The sequence below is a fragment of the Canis aureus genome, chromosome 9 (assembly GCF_053574225.1).
Source record: "Canis aureus isolate CA01 chromosome 9, VMU_Caureus_v.1.0, whole genome shotgun sequence".
Lineage (NCBI taxonomy): Eukaryota > Metazoa > Chordata > Mammalia > Carnivora > Canidae > Canis > Canis aureus.
The window spans coordinates 68,171,613-68,191,808 of NC_135619.1; the positions used below are offsets into that span (position 1 = coordinate 68,171,613).

At 52.5% G+C, this 20,196-nt stretch overlaps 1 protein-coding gene across 1 annotated transcript in view; it reads left to right on the forward strand.

Moving 5' to 3' along the window:
- Nucleotides 1-402: 402 nt before the first annotated feature.
- The window catches only part of C9H14orf132 (chromosome 9 C14orf132 homolog), a 47,720-nt gene continuing 27,926 nt past the window's right edge, over nt 403-20,196 (forward strand). The window contains exon 1 of the mRNA XM_077910487.1: nt 403-634. Within this exon, the coding sequence (XP_077766613.1) occupies nt 608-634 (27 nt within the window). The 5' untranslated portion in view covers nt 403-607. The remainder of the gene's footprint in view (nt 635-20,196) is intronic.

Genomic DNA, 20,196 nt, shown 5'->3' on the forward strand with positions numbered 1-20,196 from the left:
ATGCTAGCAGCTGTCTGCTCTCACTACTCTTAGGGAACCTAGAATCTCTGCTCGGGAAAGTGAGGCAAGGCAAGGCAATGCAGAACAAGCCGAGCTCGCCTTTAAACCTCCTTTTTTGCCCCATTCCAGGGCCGGAAGGACACCAGGAGGCTGGTCCCTGACCCTGATCCCCAAGCCTGGGAGCAAGGCAGACCAGCCCCACGCGGCGCCATCCGCCTTGTGCCGGAGGTCCAGGAGGGCTCCCGCTCCCCCACCCCGGCCGGGTGACCCCCGGCCTCAATTTCCCCACTCGGGGCCCGGGTGCTGGAGGGGAGCCGGAGCGCGCAGGGGTTCCGGCGGGCCCCGCCCTCGGGGTGGGGCTGGGGTGGTCACGTGGGGGCCCCGAGCCCCGCCCCGCCCCGCCCCCCGCCTCTGCGGGGTCCGGGTCTGGAGCCGAGCGCGCCGAGCCCGCGAAGCCGCCACCCGGGGCTGCTGAGCTGAGGTCGGCGGCGCCGCGGGGTCCGGGGCCGGCTGTGCCGGCAGCTGCACCCGCAGGAGCAGGAGCAGGTGCAGCAGGTGCAGCAGGTGCAGCAGCGAGGACCCGCGCGCGGGCGGCAGCGGCGACACCATGGATCTGTCCTTTATGGCCGCGCAGGTAACGGGGCGCCCTCCCCGCGCGCCCTGGGCTGCGAAGTTTGGGGAGGTTCGGGGCCACGGGCTCGCCGGAGGTTTCCAGCCGGGCGGTGGCGCCGCGGGGCTTCCACGTCCCCTGTCCTTTGTCCGGAGCCGGGCATCCCCGACCGGGAGGCGGACGAGCGCGGCGCCCGGGGGTGGGGCGGGCCGTGCGCCCCGAGCGCCCCGGGTGCACCCGTTCCCAGAGCGCCAGGGGCCTGGGGGTGCGGGTCGGCCCCTCCCTGCCGTCCCCTGCAGGACCCAGGACGCCCCCAAGGCCGTGCAGCCCAGATCCGTGCAAACCCGGCTGGGCGGGCTGCCTCGCTGTCCACTCCCCATCTTCCCGAGGCGCGGGAGACCTCGCCCCCCCACTGTCCCCTAGACCGCAGCCCCTGCAGCCTGAGGGAGGAAGGAGGTGAGACCCGCTCTGTGACCAGCCGCGCGCCAGAGCGCAGCGATTCTTTTATCCTTTTTTTTTTTTTGCTTTGTGCTGAGCCTGTAGCCACCAGTGCCCAACGCGACCATCAGTCTTCCCTTCGCACAGAACAGGTTGCCGATGGCAGGAAAACACAGATGACCTCTCATCCCTGGGCCCTCGCTGAAGGAGGACCCCCTGGAGTTCGGAGCGTTGGGTGGTCCTTACGTTTCTTGGCTCAGCTCTTGAGCTAGAACAAAGGCAGACAGACACCCGCTCTGCGCTCTGCGGAGCTGCCTGTGGCCTCTCCGGGGGCCCAGCTCCGGGGACAGTCTGGCTCCAGGGAAGGCCACGTTTCCTCTAGGAGAAGAAAGCCCCAGTCTGAGCCCCATAATCAACTCAGATCTTGCACCTTCTGAGTCGATTATGTTGGGAGCCCAGAGGTAGGAAGGCCACCGGAGTTCCCCTCCATCCCCTGCATGTGGGCCAGGAGCCCCACTTGCTGCTGTTTAATTTTCCAGGGAGTGGATTTTAAGACTACGCTTCCCTTTCCCTCCCCCAAATTTCACCCCGATGGAAGCCTGTTGAAAAAGTAGTAGCCAAACCCAGGCTGTATGGACAGCGAGTCCCTGAACAGTCATGGAAGGATGCCGGATCCCCAGGGTGGCTCCAGATCCCAGCTCTCTGCAGCCACTTGTTTAATTTTCCAAGATGTTCTCTGCTTCTGTCAGCTACACTGGTCTTTTTTTGCCTAGTTTTCTGTCGCCTGTTCCTAAGCCCATGTTTATAAAAAACTGTCATGCAGGCATCATTTTAGACCGTGGTGACTTTAGCCACAGGATAAGTGGAGCAGCTTCACCAGATTTATTTGGAGGGGACAGAGGAGCTCACACACGTCTGTCTCTGCCTGCCCCCTCTGGATCCCACTGAACAGCTTGTGTCCATGGTTACGAGATAAATTGATCACTGCTAGCCCCGGGGCTGGCTGGAGCCTCCGCAGTTGCTATGGTAACCTGACAAAATAAACAGGGCTTTGCACCATCTATATAGTCCGAGCTTGCACAGAGCTTGGGTTCTTTTTGTTTTTGTTTTTGTTTTTTTCCTGTCTCTTTTTTGTTTACTCTCAAGTTTTGTGTGGTGATTGTATTCCTGCCAACAGATATCTGGGCATTGATTACATGCCCAGTTCCGAGCGAGTTGCAAGGAACAGAAACATGATTGCCATCACAGGGGGAGAGACGCAGAGGTCTGTTGAGCACCTGCTGTGTGCCAGCCACTTGCACACTTTATTAGAGTGAATCCTTACTAGTCTAGGATGTGGGCCCCGTTTGTTATTCCTCTTTTTACAGATCAGGAAAGCAAACTTCAGAAAGATTAAATAATTTGCCCAGGATACACCATTATTAGGAGGAGGAGCACGGAGTTTCAAATCTGGGGCTGGGTAGTTTTTCACAGCTGCTGGGGTTTCCTCCTTTACTGCTCCACCCTGAGAGGACATGCTCTAAGGGACGGGGGACATATCTAAAGATGAGTCACCTCTTCTGCTTCTTCCAGGAAATGGTCTCACCAGGGTGCGTTGCTTTCTGATGTTGCTCTGTCCTCCCCATCAACCACGAGAGTGGGAACTTTTGCTCTTTATCTGCAGCATTGAGTGCTTGGCCGTGGGGAGTGCTCACCATGTGGTATGAGAGTGGAGTGACCACCAGGTGCAGGTCACCCAGCTGCTGTCCCCGCACATCAGCAGCGGACAATTTTAATGGGGAAATGTTAATGCCTCCATCTATTTGTTCGGCAAAAGTTGGGTACCTGCCTTGTGCCAAGCTCCGTGCCAGGCCCCAGGACTGGGGTGCTGGTGACCAAGTGGAATAGGGTGTAGGTTTTCTTTCTGGGTGCTTCCAGAGGACTGGGATGGGATGGGCCAGGCTATGCCCAGTAAAGGGAATCTATCAGGGCTGGGTGGACCAAGACGCTTGGCACATAGTAGGCTTTCAGCAAGTTTCTGTTAGATCATTGGATGGGGGTGAGACAAGATGGATGTGTATGGTGAAAAGACAAGAACAGGGAAACAGTGCGTTCAAAGAGTCACACCCCCCCCCTTCCCGAACACCTGTCATCCTCAGGACTTTGAGGACCTCAGTCTGATGGAGTAGAACTACAGACAGATCTTCCCTGGTGGATTCTAGGCAGAGAGGCAGGAGGGAGGGAGGCCCGGAATGTAGTCACAGACTCTGCCAGGAAGAGGGAAGGTAGGGGCATGGGACAGCTGGGACCGGGGGCCAGCGCCAAGTCACAGAGGTGCTGACTGTTGAGTGGGAAGTCTATATTAATCAGTGGGAAGTGGGAGCCGTTGCAGGTTGTGGAGCAGGGAGTGGTTTATAACTGAAGTAGCACTTTGGGAAGATCCCAGCCCCAGCGGAGCCCAGAAGCATGAGGAGGCAGGAGTGGAGCTGGAAGTGCACACCTGCTTGATCAATTAGCTTGATTAATTGAATGAAACCAGCTTCCTGTGACTCCAAAAGCTTCTCTCCCTCCTCAGTCTCATGAACTGTGATTCCTGCTTCCAGTTTTCAAAGACTCAGAGAACATAAGCCTTTCAGAAAGGTTTGCCTCTCAAAGGCTAAGCATTACAAAGACACCCTTTATGGAAGGAGAAGGTGGACACCCGGGATCAGGCCATTGCTCTGATGCAGATATGCCCTCGCTGTTGTGGGCTCGTGGGGTTATATGTTGGGGGTTTGGAAGAGGCTGTGGACACTGATGATGTGAACACTCAGCTCACAGACCCCACATCACCTCTGAGCCCTGGAGGCACCCAGCCACCCATTCCTCCACCCTGGACACACCCCTGCCCCGCTCCGCAAGAGCCCCTGGATCCCCAGACACCCCGTAGAGTTGAACAGTTAATAAGAGATGTGCAGAGACCCTGAGACCTCCATGAGGAGACAAGAGAGTGAACATTTAAGGAATGTACTGTGTGGGCAGGAAGAGGGCCCAGGAGCGCTCCTCTCAAGTCGGAGGCTCTAAGGCCATGATGAACAAGCACACGTATGGCTCAAGAGCTCGGTCTTGTGTTTGTCTCATGCTGTAGGGAACAGTGACTAGTCTAACCCCAGGAGCTCCCGATGTTGGTGCCATTAGGATCCCCTGGGAGCTTTTAAGACCTGCTGCCTCTGCCCTGCCCCCAGGTGCCCCCATCAGAGTCTCAGCTGGAAGCACACATCGATATTTTCTATCATTTCCCAGTTGATTCCAGTGTGTGTGGTCAGGGTAGAGGCTTGAAGGCTATCTCCTTCCCCCTCCTCAGGATGGAACAGGTCTTTGGCTCTCTGGTCCCTGTCAGGTCACAAAAAGTCATGTGGTCACTGGAAGTCACCCGAGTATGGGTTCAGCAACTTATAAGAGTGAGACCCAGAATAATATAACCCGGGGACCTGCTCCAGGATTGAGGGTCTCTCTTCCTCCTGACCGTACCTGCCACAGGTGGGAGACCTGTAGTCAGGCAGGTGGCTTTATTAGTCCCATCATGCAGATGGGGAAGCAATGGAGAGCCAGGGTGGCTCCACCGACAAGCAGAGGAGCCAGGAGTAGAGCGCCGACCACAGGGCCATCCTGCATGTGAGCGCACCACCTTGCAGAGCAGACCCAGTGTGGGGTTGGGGTGGCAAATCTGGGGCCCCACCGTGAATCAGCTTTAGGAAATCATCAATCCCTGGATACAGAGTGTTGTGTTTATGTCCATTAAAAAAAATATTTTGCTTGTTTATTTATTTGAGAGAAAGAGCAGGAGCAAGAGGAGGGGCAGAGGGAGAGGGAGAAGCAGACTTCCCCCTAAGCAGTGGGGCTCCATCCCAGGACCTGAGATCATGACCCAAGCAGAAGCCAGATGCTCAACTGACCGAGCCACCCAGGCACCCCATGTTTATGTTCATTTATAAAGACACTGGTATACTGGATTAGGGCCCACTCTTTAATGACCTCATTTTAACTAGATTATACTTGCAGAGAAACCAGTTTGAAAGGAGGTCATGCTCACAAGTATCCGGAGTTAGGGCTTCAAAAGCATATTTTTGGAGGAGACACAATTCAACCCACAGTAGCATCCAAAGACCCAATCAGGATCTTGATTCTTATATATATTAGTGGCCCCTGGTCTTAGAGAAGCAGCGGACGGATCACTTCTCTACACCTTAGTTTCATCATTCCGTGAAATGGGCACAAAATAACCTTCCCCTTGGAACTGTCCATCTAGTCCCTCAGCAGATGTTTCCTGCATGCCAGGCCCGGAGCTCTGGGGAGGAGAGGGCCACAGGCCTGCCGTGTGATATGTGACATGGTGTACGTAAACGCAGAGAGAGGAGGCACCTAACACAGAGGTCAGGGAAGGCTTCTGGAAGTTTGAATGGAGCTGTGCGAAGGATGCCTCGCCATTATGTAGGCCCAGAGAGCAGAGGGCTGACCTGGAAAGGGCAGCGGCCCTGAGCTCTAGCTCTTTGTGGTGCCATGCAGACACACAGGCCCAGGTCTGTGAGGTTTTCTGGGTTTCCAAGAAAACTGAAAATTTGGATTTTTACACCCAGGCTGGATTTGTTTAAATGCGGGCCACTAATTAAAGATTTTTAGTAAGCCAACCAACCACAGTGTGAGCTGTTTCAGTTACTGATTGCTCATTATTTCAGTTACTTAGTGGCTTAAAGCAGTCATTTATTTTGCTCGCTATTTTGTGGGACCAGATCTGGGAAGGACTCAGCAGGGCAGTTTTTTTCTGCTCAGTGGCAGCTGGGCCTGGAGTCGAGAGTCCCAGCATGGCGCACACGTCTGGCAGCTCTATTCAACTTGACCATTCTCTCCACTTGGCATTTTGTCTTGCAAATGTTTCTTCAGGCAGCTGGGGTTTCTTGCTAGTATGGTGGTCTTCTTGCGTGGCACTGCCTCCCCCCTGGATGGGCATTCCCAGGTAGAAGCTGTGAAGCCTTGAAGTCCCAGAATATCAGTAACTCTGTGGTCATTTGGTCAAGGAAGTCCTAAGGCCAGCTCAAATTTCAGTGGAAGGGATCCAATTCCATCTCTCAATGTGGGGAGCAGCGTGCACGTCCAGGAGGAATGGAAGGAGTGGATATCTTTGGGGCCTGGCCATTGCATGGGGCCAAACTGGGCAGGCAGATGTGTGGGTGGGGGTCATCCTGGGGCTGCCCGTGCAGTCGCTCTAGATCGATGGGGTGTGTGTAGAGCTGGACAAAACCTTGGGAACTACCATGCTCAAGAGAGAAGCAAATTACTACTAAGGAGGTAGGCCATGACTTTATTAGGCTGAACTGTATCAAGTTGCTGATATTGGGGGCGCCTGGGTGGCTCAGTGGTTGAGCATCTGCCTTCATGCCCAAGGCATGATCCTGGAGACCCGGGATTGAGTCCCGCATTGGGCTCCCTGCATGGAGCCTGCTTCTCCCTCTGCCTGTGTCTCTGCCTCTCTCTCTCTCTGTCTCTCATGAATAAATAAATAAAATCTAAAAGAAACCAAAAAAAAAAGTTGCTGATATTTGGTCACTTCGACCTGACAATTTCATATAGTTCAGCCTAATGACTACAACCTGGTGAGACAGTAAGTTCTTGAGTTATGGAGGGGTGGAGTGAGGAGACATGGGGTGGGGGATCAGTACCTGCTGGGGAGATCTGAGGGGCTTCCTGCGTTTGAGGAGTGGAAGGCGCGAGCGCACACACACACACACACGCACACACACACACTTCTCCCCTTAGCTAGGCTTTTAGAACCTTGGCCTCCTTGGTGGGAGGACACAGTCACATCTGGAACGTTGTGTTGATGGTGGGCGCGTCTTTCTGGAAGACAGCATGCGTGGTCTAATCATAGCTGAGTTACTTCTGCTGCCAGGCCACCCTCCGTCTGTCCCTCCCTCTCCCTGGACCTTGCAGGGCTCACAGTTAATTTGCATTATAATCATTTTTCATGGAGGAAGAAAAAATTCACAAAAGAATCTGGTAGTGTTGGAGAGGCAATTCTGTTCTCTCTTAAAATGGACGTAGCTACATTCATGGGCTTGTGGGATTTTTCCGAAAGTCTGCAAGACACCAGCAGAAATTTTCTCTCCCCAGAGGAACACAGCACCGCCCAGAAAAACAGAATTCTAGAGAGCCTGGCAATCTGCTACTTAGAGAACGTTTTTCCCCAGCCAGCGGCTGCTCCTTTTTCTTAAAGCCAGAATTATCATTAAAATACAAATTGTCTATTATCTCAGATGTTTTTAACCAGAGGGCCTGTCTTGTTGTGCTTCAAATTCTCATTTAAAAGATTTAAATATTTTATCATTCTAATTAGACCTGCTTGGGGAGAGAATATAACACTACATTTTTGCAGAGGTGTAATGAGCAGTCAAGGGAGAATAAAAATCCATGGTACCTTTCGTAGACTGGGTTTCTAGACAGCATTTTAAGAGTCAAGACATTCCATCCGACTGGCAATAATTCTGTGTCACAGAGTTAAGAGAACCGGGGCATCTGGAGGTGGATTGCGAGTCTCCAATTAAATACACAAGTGTTTATGGTGCAGCTGCTGTGTACTCAGCCCTGCTCTTAGGATCTGAACCCCAGTTCCTTCTACTCTAAGGTGATGGAGACCTACCTCTCTTCACTCCCTCCTCATTCTGTCCCCTCAAGATGTCCCTTGTGCCTTCCCATCAGAACTGCCACTTATCAACCGCTTAGGGGGGTGCCAGGCAGGCCCTGTGTTGTGCATCGTGCAGAGTCTCACTAAATCCTTTTTGACAGCTCCATAGAATAGGCAATTTTAGGATCTAATTTTACAGATGAGGAAACTGAGGCTTAGGGCACACACAGCTGGGATTCAAACCCAGATCTTTGTGCCATGTCAGCTTGTTTTCTTAAATGTAATACCACAGTCTCTGCCTTCTGATTAGTCTTTAAGCCGTTCATGTTTAGTGTGACTTTTTTTTTTTAATGTGGTTGGGTTTATTTATTTATTTATTTATTTTTAAATTTTTTTAAATTTATTTATGATAGTCACGGGGGGGGGGGGGGGGGCGGGGCAGAGACACAGGCAGAGGGAGAAGCAGGCTCCATGCACCGGGAGCCCGATGTGGGACTCGATCCCGGGTCTCCAGGATCTCGCCCTGGGCCAAAGGCAGGCGCTAAACCGCTGCGCCACCCAGGGTTCCCTGTGGTTGGGTTTAAATTTACTATCTCACAATTGCCTATTGGTCCCATCTGTTCTTTGTTTCCTTTTCCCTCCTTTTCTGCCTTACTTCAGATTAAGAGATTTTTAGTATTCCGTATGATCTCCTTTGTTGGTTTACTAGCTCTGTTCTGCTGTATTAGTGGTTGAGGATTTGTGGTATATGTCATTAAGTTATCACAGCCTGTCTACAAAGCGATTTTATGGCACTTCACATATAGTGTAAGAACCTTACAACAATATCCTTCTCTTCTCCCCTCTCTCAGCTGTTGTGCTATTACTGTTACACGTTTCACTTCTGCATGTTATAAACTGCACACTACATTATTATTTTTGATAAAAGTCAATCATCCTTTAAAGCAATTTAAGTACTAAGGATAAAGTCATATATGTTTTCCCATAGGGTTATTATCTCCAGTGTTCTTTATTCTCCTGTGTAGATCACAAATGTATTATTTTCATTCTGCCTAAAGGATTTTCACATTTTTAGTGCAGAAATGCTGGCAATGAATTCTTCCAACTTTTATATGTCTGGGGGGAAAGCCTTCTTTTTTGGGGGGGAAGGGCTGTCATTTTTGAAAGTTAATTTTTACTGGGCGTAGAATTCTAGGTTGATAGTTTGTTTTTCCGTGAGGATACTATTCCACCATCTTCGTGCTTGCAATGTTTCCACTGAGAAATCTGATACCATCGGATTTTGTTCTTCTAAACATAATATGTCTTTTTTCCTTTGGCTGCTTTGACAGTTTTCTCTTTATTGATTTTGGGCACTTTGCTTATAACGTGGTTTAGTGTAGTTTTTTTTTTTTCATGTTTCTTGTGCTTAGGATTTGGGAGCTTTTACATCTGTGGGTTTATACTTTTTATCACCTTTGGAAAGACTTCTGCTGTTCTTCGTTTTTTTTCCCCCACAGTTTTATTGAGTCGACATATAACATTGTGCAAATTTAAGGTATATAATATAGTGATTTGATATGTGTGTCTATGCAAAAATGATCACTGTATCCTTACCTCACATGGTTACAATTCTTTTTTTCTTATGGTGAGAATTTTTAAGATCCATTCTCTTAGCAACTTTCAAATGTATTGTACAGTATTTTTAAAAAATTAATAGATTTTACTTATTAATTCATGAGAGGCCCAGAGAGAGAGGCAGAGACACAGGCTCCTGCAGGGAGCCCGATGTGGGACTCGATCCCAAGACCCCGGGATCATGACCAAGCCGAAGGCAGATGCTCAACCACTGAGCCACCTAGGTGCCCCTTGTTATTTCTTTACATATCTTTTCTGTTCCCTCCTCTCCTTTTTTTGGAGACTCTATTTACACATATATTCGGCCACCTACATGTGTATGCCAGCTCCTTGGTGTTTATTCTTTCTTGTTTGTGTTTCATTCGGGGTAATTATTATTGACATGTCTTCAAGTTCACCAGTATTTTTCCTGAACATCTAATCTCTATGAATCCCATGCAGTGTATTTCTGATCTTAGACGTGGTAGTCTTTATGTCTAGAATCTTAATTTATGTTTTTTTTTTAATATCTTCAATTCTCTTTACATGTTCAGTGTTTGCTTTAGCTTTTTGAGCATGTGGAATAGTTTCAACAACTGCTCCTCCACCCTCCTCTGCTGGTTCTAAATCTGCCTCAGTTCTGCTTAAGTTTGATTGACTACTTTCTCCTCACTAAGGGTCATATTTGCCTGCTGCTTTTTGCATGCCTGGTAATTTTTGATTAGATCCCAAACATGAATTTTACCTTCTGGGATGCTAGATAGTCTTGTATTCCTATAAATATTCTTGAGCTCTATTCTGGGATACAGTTATGTTACTTGGAAACAGTTTGACCCTTTGGGGGCTTGCTTTTAAGGTTTGTTAGGTTGGATTGGAGCCATCCTTTAGCAGAAGAGCCATCCTCACCCACTGGTGAGGCAGGTGGCTCTGGGTATTCCACCCAGGGCTCTGTGAATTACAAGATTTTCCAAGTGGCTGGTAGACGCAGGGACTCTTTCAGGCCTGTGTGGATGCCAGGCGCTATTCCCTGCCATCCTTTTGGGTACTTCCCACCTCCAGTGCTTCCCTGACCCACATGCACTCATCGGTCCTCTCCTAATTATCTGAGGGGTCCTTCCAGAGACCCCCAGGATCCTCCATAAACTCTCTCCCCTCCATTGTCTCCAGCTGCATTGGTCTCCCCGGACTCTCAGTCCCATCTTTTCAATCGGGAACCCACTGGTCTCTGTCTGGGTTGCCCTTTCCTGCTCCACAGCCTGGAAATTCTCCCCAGGCAGGCAACTGAGTCACTTGTAGAGATTACCTGGCTTGTTTCCTGTCTCTCACGGGTCACTGTTCTTCCCTGCAGGATGTCCAATATCTTGAGAACCATTTTTATGTATTTTGTACATTTTTGTTGTTCTTTCATTTGGAAGGGTAGATCCAGTCCCTGTTACTCCATCTTGGCTGGAAGCAGAATTTTCTTAAGCCTGTGTTTTTAACAACCATGTCCCCACCTTCTTCCTTTCCTGCACTGTGGAAAGCCAAACTGCATGGGCTGAACAAATTCCTTTCCATTCTACCATTGTCCCTCGAATTTCTTCCACGACGTCTGAGATATCGAAAGGGCCAGTGTTGTGATGCAGGTGTCAGGCCTGTGTGCCAGCAGCCAGAGGTTAGGTGGCTTAGTGAGCCGGGGTCGGTTCCCTGAGGCCTCCCGGCAGGCACCTGCTCTGCAGGGAGGCTCAGTCCCCAGAAGGATGAGAGTCAGGGGTGGGCAGCAGGCCGCTGCAGCCTCAGGCCCACCCAGGCTGGGACCCTGCGTGTCTTCCCCAGGCCCTGTGATGGCCCCTCATCCATCCCCGCAGCACGGAGCTGGGGGAGCTGATTTGAAATGCAGTGACACTTGGCTTCCAGCAGCTTTGGTGGAGGGGACCTCGGGCCCTGTGCCCCCACCTCTCCGCGGAGCCTGGCAGTGCTCCTTCTGCCTGCACTTCCTGCCTCCTCTCTGATGTCCTGCCAGTCCCCTTCCTCTCCGCGGAGGTTCTCCTGGGGCCCAACTGTGCGTCCCAGTAACCAGATCTATCAGGCAGGGTGGGCTTGCAGGCAGCATGCCACAGAGAGGCCCCCCCAAGCTGTGTCGGGCAGTGTCTAGGAGCCAGAAAAGGGCTATCATCTTTGTCACCCTGATCATCATCGTGTGAGCGCACATCACACAGAGAACGTCACCCTCAGGCTGGCAGCTGGGTGAGGCAGGGTGAAGGAAGAGGGGCAGATGGTGTGGCTGAGTCTTGGACATGTGGGGGACCAGGCTCTGTGCCTGGACAGCACTGCCACACACCCATTTCAGACAGGGGTTCCTGAGACTCAGAGAGCCTGTGAATCTGGCCCAAAGTCACCCAGGCTGGAAGGGGTGAGACCAGGTTGGGTCTGAGCCAGGGCCCAGGGACTAGCTGGGGGACAGCTGATGGATTGCAGCCCTGACACGGGTGTCCGGGGGCACCCTGGACAGGTGTGGTTCTATGAGACAGCCCCCCACAGCCCAGCGCCCCTGTTAGCCGCCCTCCCTCTCTAGAGCCCATGGGCACAAAGGGGACTGTGGCTGCAGGGAGTTGTTACAGAGCCCAGACAGGCTGGTGCCAGAGGCTGGTGGTGGGGTGGGGGGGGCGGTCAGGAGGCTGAAGGAGCTGGGGGCGGGGCTCTGGAAGTGGTCCTCCCCCCCCCTCCTCCGCCTCCGCACCCCGCAGCCCCTCTGCCTCCATCAGAGCATCACGGAATCCTGGCATTCTCTGAGGACAAGGGTTCCTGTCTCCTTTATGCTGGGATCATGACTCTCCAGCCCAGGGCCAGACCTGGTAAATATTTAATCAATGAATCCAGAGAGCTAGGAATCAATAGAAGTGCAAGAAAAACTGGTAGAAAACTGTCTTGGGGCGCCTGGGTGGCTCAGTGGCTTAAGCATCTGCCTTGGGCTCAGATCACGATCCTGGGGTCTTGGGATTGAGCCCCATGTCTTGCTCCCTGCTCTGTGGGCAGTCTCCTCCCTCTCCCTCTCTTCCTGCTGGTTCTCTCTCTCTCTAACTCTCTCTCTCTCTCTCTCTCTCTCAAATAAATAAATAAATAAAACATTTAAGAAAAGGAAAAAAAAAAACCCTATCTTGCATCACTCTGCCAGGCACTTCCAGGTTCTGGATCACAGCTTTCTTTCCCCGAGGCCCCCAGTTACTGACAATACCTAGTCCTGCTGTCACCGCACCCCACGACCTGTCTGTGATCTCCCCAGCTCCCTCCTCTTCCCCCCTCCAGAGTGCCTGCCATGGGGGGGCAGGCCTGGACTCCTGTTTTCCAAGCATCCTTTTGTTCCAACCTCTGAACGGTCCCACGGTGGGAACTGATGAGGTGGTCGTCATGCCCAGAGCGGTGAAGACCCCCACAGCCTATATCTGATGGGAGGGACTTGGGTTTGAGTAGAGGGCTGGTCCCTCTTAACTCCTGGGCCTCAGTATCCCCCGTAGCCCATCTGGGGATGAAGTACCCCTCCCAAAGAAAGACAGCGCTGCTAGAGTCATGAAGCATTGGTGGGGAGCACTCACTCCAGGCAGGCTAAAGCTGAACCCTCCCATACGCCAAAACCTTACAGCTCATGCCCCTTTACACATATATCTGCCTCCCCTCTCTGTCCAGGAGACCCTCAGAGGCTAATGGGACAAGCTGGGCCTTATTCCTCTTTGGAGCGTCAGGGCCAGGCCCATAGTAGGTGCTTAAGTGACAGTGAGCCCCCAAGTCTGGGAACCCCAGAGTGAGTTCTGACTTCCGTGTTTGCATTGGTGTAGGACCCTGGCCAGATCACCAGGCAGATCCACTGTAATCTCAGAACCGCCCCCCCCCCCCCACAAGCATGCCTTGTAAGGTGGCCCTCTGGGTATCTTCAGCCACGGGGAACTCACCACCTTGCAAGACTGTGACTTCGGCTGGAATCAATAGTGCAGCCAGGGAAATCACTTCCTCTCTCCAAGTCCCAGCATGCTCCACTGTGCAATGGGATAGGGGTAGTTGTGATAAGTTATGATAAACCTCAAGACTTTGAGGCTTAACATTGGTCATGTCGCTCCTACTAAGTGTCAGTAAAAGGAATTACTCACAGCAAACGTTCTCTCTTGAGTCAAAAATCCTCTTCCCTTTAATTCTGCCCCTTGGTCCCAGGCAGTGAGTCTAATCCTGCTTGCACAGTGGCCTCCTCTGTGATTGCACAGGGCCCCGGAGAGCGCATGAGGTGGAGGCCCGAGTCTCAGGGCTGGCTCCGCCATGTGAGACTTGGAGGGGGAGTGAGATCCGTAACTTCTCGGAGCCTCAGGGTCTCTGTCTGTTAAATGGGTGCAGTAACACCTAGCTCACGGCACGGGCAGGAGAATGAAATGAGATGATGGTTGTACAAAGAGTACACTTTGTACAAGACTGCATTACCTGTTACTCTGAACCACCTTCCTGTATCCTCCCTTGGTATCATTCTTGGTTTGGGACTAAATGTTAACTATTTCTCTCCACTGGTTTCCCAAATGAATATTCCCTCTGGAATCTTCACTAGGTCAGGCAGTGTTCTCATAAATCCATTTTCTTAAAATAAGATGTGATGCTCCAGAAGAATCCATCACCTCCTTGGATCTAGCCCTGATACACCCATGAATGTGGCCATGGAGAGTCAAATCTTGCTTTCCGTACCTTTGACTCATGCTGATGAGAGACCTCTCTTTTCTGAGCGCTACTTAGCCATTTCTACCTTCCAGAATGTGTACAACTGCTCTTTTTGAACCTTAGCACAGATATGTCAAGAGCTGTGAAGCATCTGAAATTCCATCCTGTTTGCAAGTGTGCCTGCTATAATTTAAAAGACGCTGACAGAAGCCATGAGGCTCCTGGATAAAGGACTTTATGACTCATAGCGGAGCCAGTGGCATGAGCTTCATGTTCTCACCAGGGCACCTTACCACACGAGCCCGGAAGGAAGATGCCAAGCAGCCCCGGGGAGGCCAGGCACACACTGGGTTTGTGGAACGGCCGGGAACCCCCATGCTTCGGAAACCCCACACTTTTAAAGGGAGCTGCTGGCAAACCCGCCCAACCTTTGTCTTTGAGAGAGATGTCACCCTGGTCAGGAAACAAATGTGTCCTCTGGCACCGAGGGGACGTGCTCTTTCTTCAGGGTGGTTTGCTCTGCAAACATCCTTAAAAAATAGTCTGAAACAGGGCCCCCGGGGGGCACAGTCGGTTTGGCATCTGACTCTTGATTTCGGCTCCTGTCATGATCTCAGGGTCCAGGGATCCAACCCTGCGTCAGGCTCTGCGCTTAGTGAGGGGTCTGCTTGAGGTTTTCTCTTGCCCCTCCCCTGTTCTTTCTCTCTCTCTAAAATCAATCAATAAATCCTAAAATAAAATAAAATAAAATAAAAGATAGTATGAAACAAAAGCTGTTGATTCCTTTGTCCAGAGGGCACTTGAGAGGTGGATGGAGAGTAGCCTCCCGATGATCTATTTATACTTCACCCTCTACCCCCGGTGCACAGATCTGGGCTTGCGGCTCCCTTGGCTACTCCTGAGCTGTGTCACCTGGGGCAGAGTACTAGCCTCTCTGCGCCTCCGTTTGTACAGCCTGAAGTAGAAGTGCTGTGAGGGATTCTTTGCAATAGCTTTCTGGAAGTGTGTTTGCTGTGCTGGTGCAGAGTAGGCAGTGGAGAGAAGGCAGCAAGCTGCGGTCACCGTGACTTGGAGCTCATCCTTCCAGCCCCTGATTCTCGGCCCTGTGTCTGCACCATCCCCCCCTGACCTGGTCCTCATGCTCCTGCCTCTTCTCTCCTGTCTAATGGGCAGGATCCCTGGCCCGGAGCCCATCAGCTGGTGGTGAGCGCCAGGAAGCTGGGGTTGGGAGGCGTGGAGCAGAAAGCACAGAGCCTGACTGGTGCCCAGGCTTAGGGGACGTGGGTGAGTTACTTTCTGAGTCTCAGCCTCCTCATCCAGATCCGAGAACCTGCCCCCTGGGATTTAGAGACAAATGAGAGGAGGTGATAAACAGGGCCCCGTTTGGAGCATTCCTACATGAGACAAGTGCTCAGCAGGACCATTATGGTGCTATTCTGGGAGTCTGAGCTTCCCGAACTCAGTGTGGGGCCAGAGACATGTGTTTCCTACCTGCTGGGAAAGGCCACCACTCTAGCCGCTCCCTGGAGAGAACTGATTAGGAACAAACAGCACAATGAAGGGGGCTGCGAAGGGAGCTGCGGGGCATGAGCTGGTTTTGCAAACTTGCAGACCGCTCCGCATGCTGGGCATCCTCGTGGCAGGGCCCCTGTGGCCTCCTGCGAAGGGAACACAGAACTGCCCAGGCCACCCTCCCAGGTAGCTCGGCCCCCAGAGACCTGCTGTCTGGTCTCAGCAATGCTGCCCACACACTGTGTGACCTTGGGGCAGGGAGATGAATGCTCCCTCCTAGGCTCCATTTAGGGACTCAGTATAGTGAGGTGGTTTAGGGTTGGAGACGAAGGCAGACACACTGGGTTTAAATCCTGAATTTGACACTGGTTGGGAGACTCCAACATGCTGTGCATCCTCATAGGCCTCGGTTCCCTTATCTGTGAAGTGGGGATGACGACCTTTCCCGCCTCTTGGAGCTGTTGTGAGGATCAAACACGGCCAGATGCATGCAAAGCCTGGCCACTGAATGGTGCCTGCTGTGATGTCCCATTTTCTGTGTAGTGGTCTGCAAAACAGGGTGGGTGGGAGTGGACCACGGGATCTCTTACTGCAAGGGGACATGGAAAGACTCCCAGAGTCAAGGTGGGCAGACCCTGATCCGAATTCTCCTTAGCCTCCCCCTGGTTATATGTGACCTTCTCTGCGCCCGCCGTCAGTGCAGCAGCTAATCACACCTCCTTCCATCATGTATGACGAAAGCACTGGTCACCACACCTGGCCCGGGAGGTGGGTCGGTGTTCAAGGTGCCTCTCAGCTCTGAGCTTGTCAATCAGCAGGCTGCTGGCTCCAGAGAGCATGCCTCTATTTGGGGCCATAGCCAGCTGGAGGGTACCAGACATGGAGTCTTGGATGGGCCAGAACTGGTCGGATTCTCAATGTGGGCCGCACACAGGTCCCACTGGCTGGAGCTGCCCATCTCTCTGTCCCAAAGCAAGGATGAGTCCTCAAGACATCCACTGGAGCAGCTTGGGCTGATGGACATCCCCCCCCAGCTCAGTGCACCCCAGTGGCAAGCGAGGTGGACAGGAAGGAACAATGCCTTCTGCAAAAGGAAAATCTGCTCAGCCTTCTCCTGGCAAATGACATCTCCTGAGCCCTCAGAGGTGGAGCCCATTTCCTATCTTTTTAGTCAGGAAAATTCAGTGGTGCTGAGGGATATTCTGGGGGGAGGAACCTGCAGGCGGCCATTCCCTGGATCGATCGTGGAGAGGAATGTGAAGACGCCAGGGCTCCTCTGGCTGGGTTCATGTCACGGTGGTGGAGGAGTTGAACCCCAGCTGCCATTGGCCCCTGGGGTCACTACCCAGTGCCAGCCACGGTGACACCTGCCGCTTGCTGGGTGCCAGGCTCTCTGCTGAGTGCTTTCATTGGAGCAGCACAGCTAAGCCTCACCACTATGTTCTGAAGCAGAAATGACAGTTCTGCTAGTTTTCAGATAAAGCAGCCGAGGCTGGGAGAGCTGGGTAAGTAAGCAGAGCTGGGATTTCAGTGTCCACATGCTATTCCTCTCCTTACTCCCTGGGCTCAGTGGCTCTGCCGTGAGGCTCATGTGTTGCTAGATCAGAGCTGAGCCCGAGCAAGGAATCGGAAGAACGGCAGTGCCTGGAGCCCCTCACATTTCCACGGTGCTTTTTGGTTCCCCACGCAAAGCAGGTGTCAGAGCAGGCTCTACCCATACGGGAGCCCGGGGCAGCAGCTTTGGTTTCGAAAGTGGAAACCCAGGTGCAGGGAGGAGGAGTGGATATCCCCAGGGCTGGGGTCCAGCCTGGTAGTAGTCAGGGGTCCCAGAAGAAGCTCCCGCAAAAGGGGAAGCCCTGCACAAGGCTCAGGAAGCAGCTGGTGAGTGGCCTGGGAAGGTCTCTGGGCAGAGGAGCAGGTGCACATCCGAAAGGTTCTCTGCAGGCAGGAGGGGCCCTGCGGGCAGCTGGTGGAAGAGAACTGCACCGTCAGACAGAATGGTGGACAGATGCCATGTCTTCTGGTGCCCATTCGGTGCCCACCGGGGATGAACCCCTCGGGCCTGCAAAGCAGAGGTGCTCAGACCACAGCATGAGCCAACTGATACTACTCCTCGTGCCCTTAGGCCAAGGCAGGTCTCCCTTCCTTAATCCACTTCATTCATTTAACAGCCATCCTCTGGGCCTGGGTCTGGCTCTGCACTGGGTACCAGGAGAAGAGGTGGCCGGGACAGTCCCTGCTACCAAGGGGCCAGCCGTCTGGTGGGAGAGCAGGGGAGCCATGAGAACTGATGATACCGAGAGAAGGGTGGGGTTGGCCTCAGAGGAGGGCGTCTCAAGCAGCCTGCAGGGGCTGTCTGGGAGGGCTTCTTGGAGGAAGTGGTGTCTTAAGCCCTGCTCGAAGCCCTTTAAGGGCCTCCTGTCCTTTAAGGGCTTCCTGTCCTACTGCTCTGCTTCTGCATGCTTGAGGCTTTCTTGAAGGCTGCAGCAGCTCTAGGGTGGCCATAGTTTCTGGAAGGAACAGGCTGGCAGGTCCTTGACTCCTGTAATTCTATGCTCCAGCCAGTGCCAGGTTTTGTCTGTTTTGGGGCCTGCGAAGTTTGACATTGGGGCAGTGAGACCCCTCAGGAAGTAAGGCTGGCCAGGGCAGGGGTGAAGTCCAGGTGTCCCTCCCACCTTCTCCTCCCGGAACCCCATCATGTCCCCTCTCCTCGTCACACCTGTAATGCACAAGGCCCGCTGTCAACTGCTGCTCTGAGCCCAGACGCCACATGCCTGCCAAGCTCACTCTGGATGAAGCCAGGCTCCTCCCTGAGACCCCTTCTGTGTGGGTGTTTAGGTCTCTGGGTGTCGGCCCGGGGACTTTTGCCCACCTGGGAGCAGTGGCTCCCCATTTGGGCAGGGAGAGCGCATGGGGCTTGGATCGTCAATCACAGACTTGCATCCTGCTGTAGCAGGAAGAGGCTTGTCATCAAAGCTCCCTTCACACAGAGCTGGTGTCTGTCCCATGTGGGACAGTGTAAGGGGTGTGGGGACACCCTGAGACAGGGCCTGCATCCGTGGTTGGAGCTGGCCTCTAGAAAAGATGTCCTTTTAGACCATCTGCTCCTCCTCTACCTTCTCATCAGTCTTAATAACTGATCTGTCCTTATAATACCCTAAAATGCCTCCATTTTGGGGACACGTGCTGTTCTCCTGTGTCTCCTACCCCAGCTGTGCTTCTGCCTTTGGTGGAAGACACAGCTGCCTTCAAATTCTCTGCCATCCAGGCTCCTGTGACTTGAGCCAGTCACATAGCAGCTCTAGACTTGTTTCTTTGCCTGTGAGATTGAGCAAGTGACATTTGTCTTAAAGGGTTGCATAGGGCCTTTGAAGAGCCAGGAGACAGGCCTGGCACTGAGCACTGTCTAGATGTAAGGAAGGGAGACCCAGGAAGGGGGACGGCCCTATGTGCCAACTCAGGGTCAGAGACATCAACTCATGACATTGAAGTCTCCTGTCCCTCCAGCTCGGGTCTGGGGACTGCCCTCTGCTTCCTCTGACCAGCCTGGCTCCAGCTGGCAAGGACTCCTGGCTCAGACCAGTCCCTTCTCCCTGAACCTTGTCTCAAATCTCATGGTTCTCTTCCCTTTTTTTTTTTTTTTTTTTTAGCTCCGCTGTGAGTCAAGGTTGGTACTAGGTGGCAGGGTGAGATTCAAGGTGTTGCATTTGAAGGCTCACCTTGCAGTCAGAGTGTTTCCTTGCAAAATAGTTGTGTGCAAGGATGCAAAAGACCTTAGCTTAAAATTCCTCATTTTAAGGCAATCAGCAGGTTGAATTGATTATTGATTGGGGCCAGTACAGGGGATCGGCAGTCAAAGGGCCACTTACAGGCAGGCTGGGAGAGAAAACCTCCTGATCGTGACCTTGGCTGACCAGGTAGTTTTCTACAGGAAATATTCTAACAAATGATAACAATATTCACAGACTCAAAGTGGTTAAGTCAACAGCCTCTAGAGCTGTTGAAACAGAGCATTTATTATAACATCAAAGCTGGTGGCTCTTCTGGGTAAACGGAATGAAGCTTGACCTTTGGAGGACAAGAGGCAGACTCGATGGGGCTTTAAGTTCAATGTTACGGCAACTGTGATGTAAATATTTCATAATCTCTCCTCTTATCTAAGCGAAGCTAGACAAAAGGCCCTGTATCAATAGCTTCCTGGTGTCTCCAATTTCAAGCATACTTATCTGTGGATTCTGGTTTATTCTGTTTCCGGCGACGTGTAACTTATTGACAGTAATGAGCACAGGTTGAGGCGCGCAGCCTGATGAAGCTCCACGGTGTGCAGAAAATTGTTGACACATCAGGCCCGGCTGCCATCGCGTGAAAGCCCTGCTTGCACAGTTGGTGCTTGGCCGGAGGCTCCCTCCCACCCTAACCGCGAAGGGTGGCTCGCCATGCTGGCCCTGTTGGTGCCAACAGTACGGTTCATGCAGAGCTCCCGCTCTCCTTCCCGGAGTCTGGAATTTGGGTTTGCGCTGCGCAGGGGGTGCCTGTGTGACCAGCCCCCAGTAAAATCCCTGGTGCTGAGTATCCTTAGTTGGCTACATTTGGGACATTTTGTCACAACCTGTTGTTGGGGAATTAGGGGCATCCTGTGTGACTGTACTGGGAGGAGACCCTTGGAAGCTGGTGCCTGGTGTCCTGGGGGCTTCACACCCCTTGCACCTTTTCCCTTTGCTGATTTGTTGCT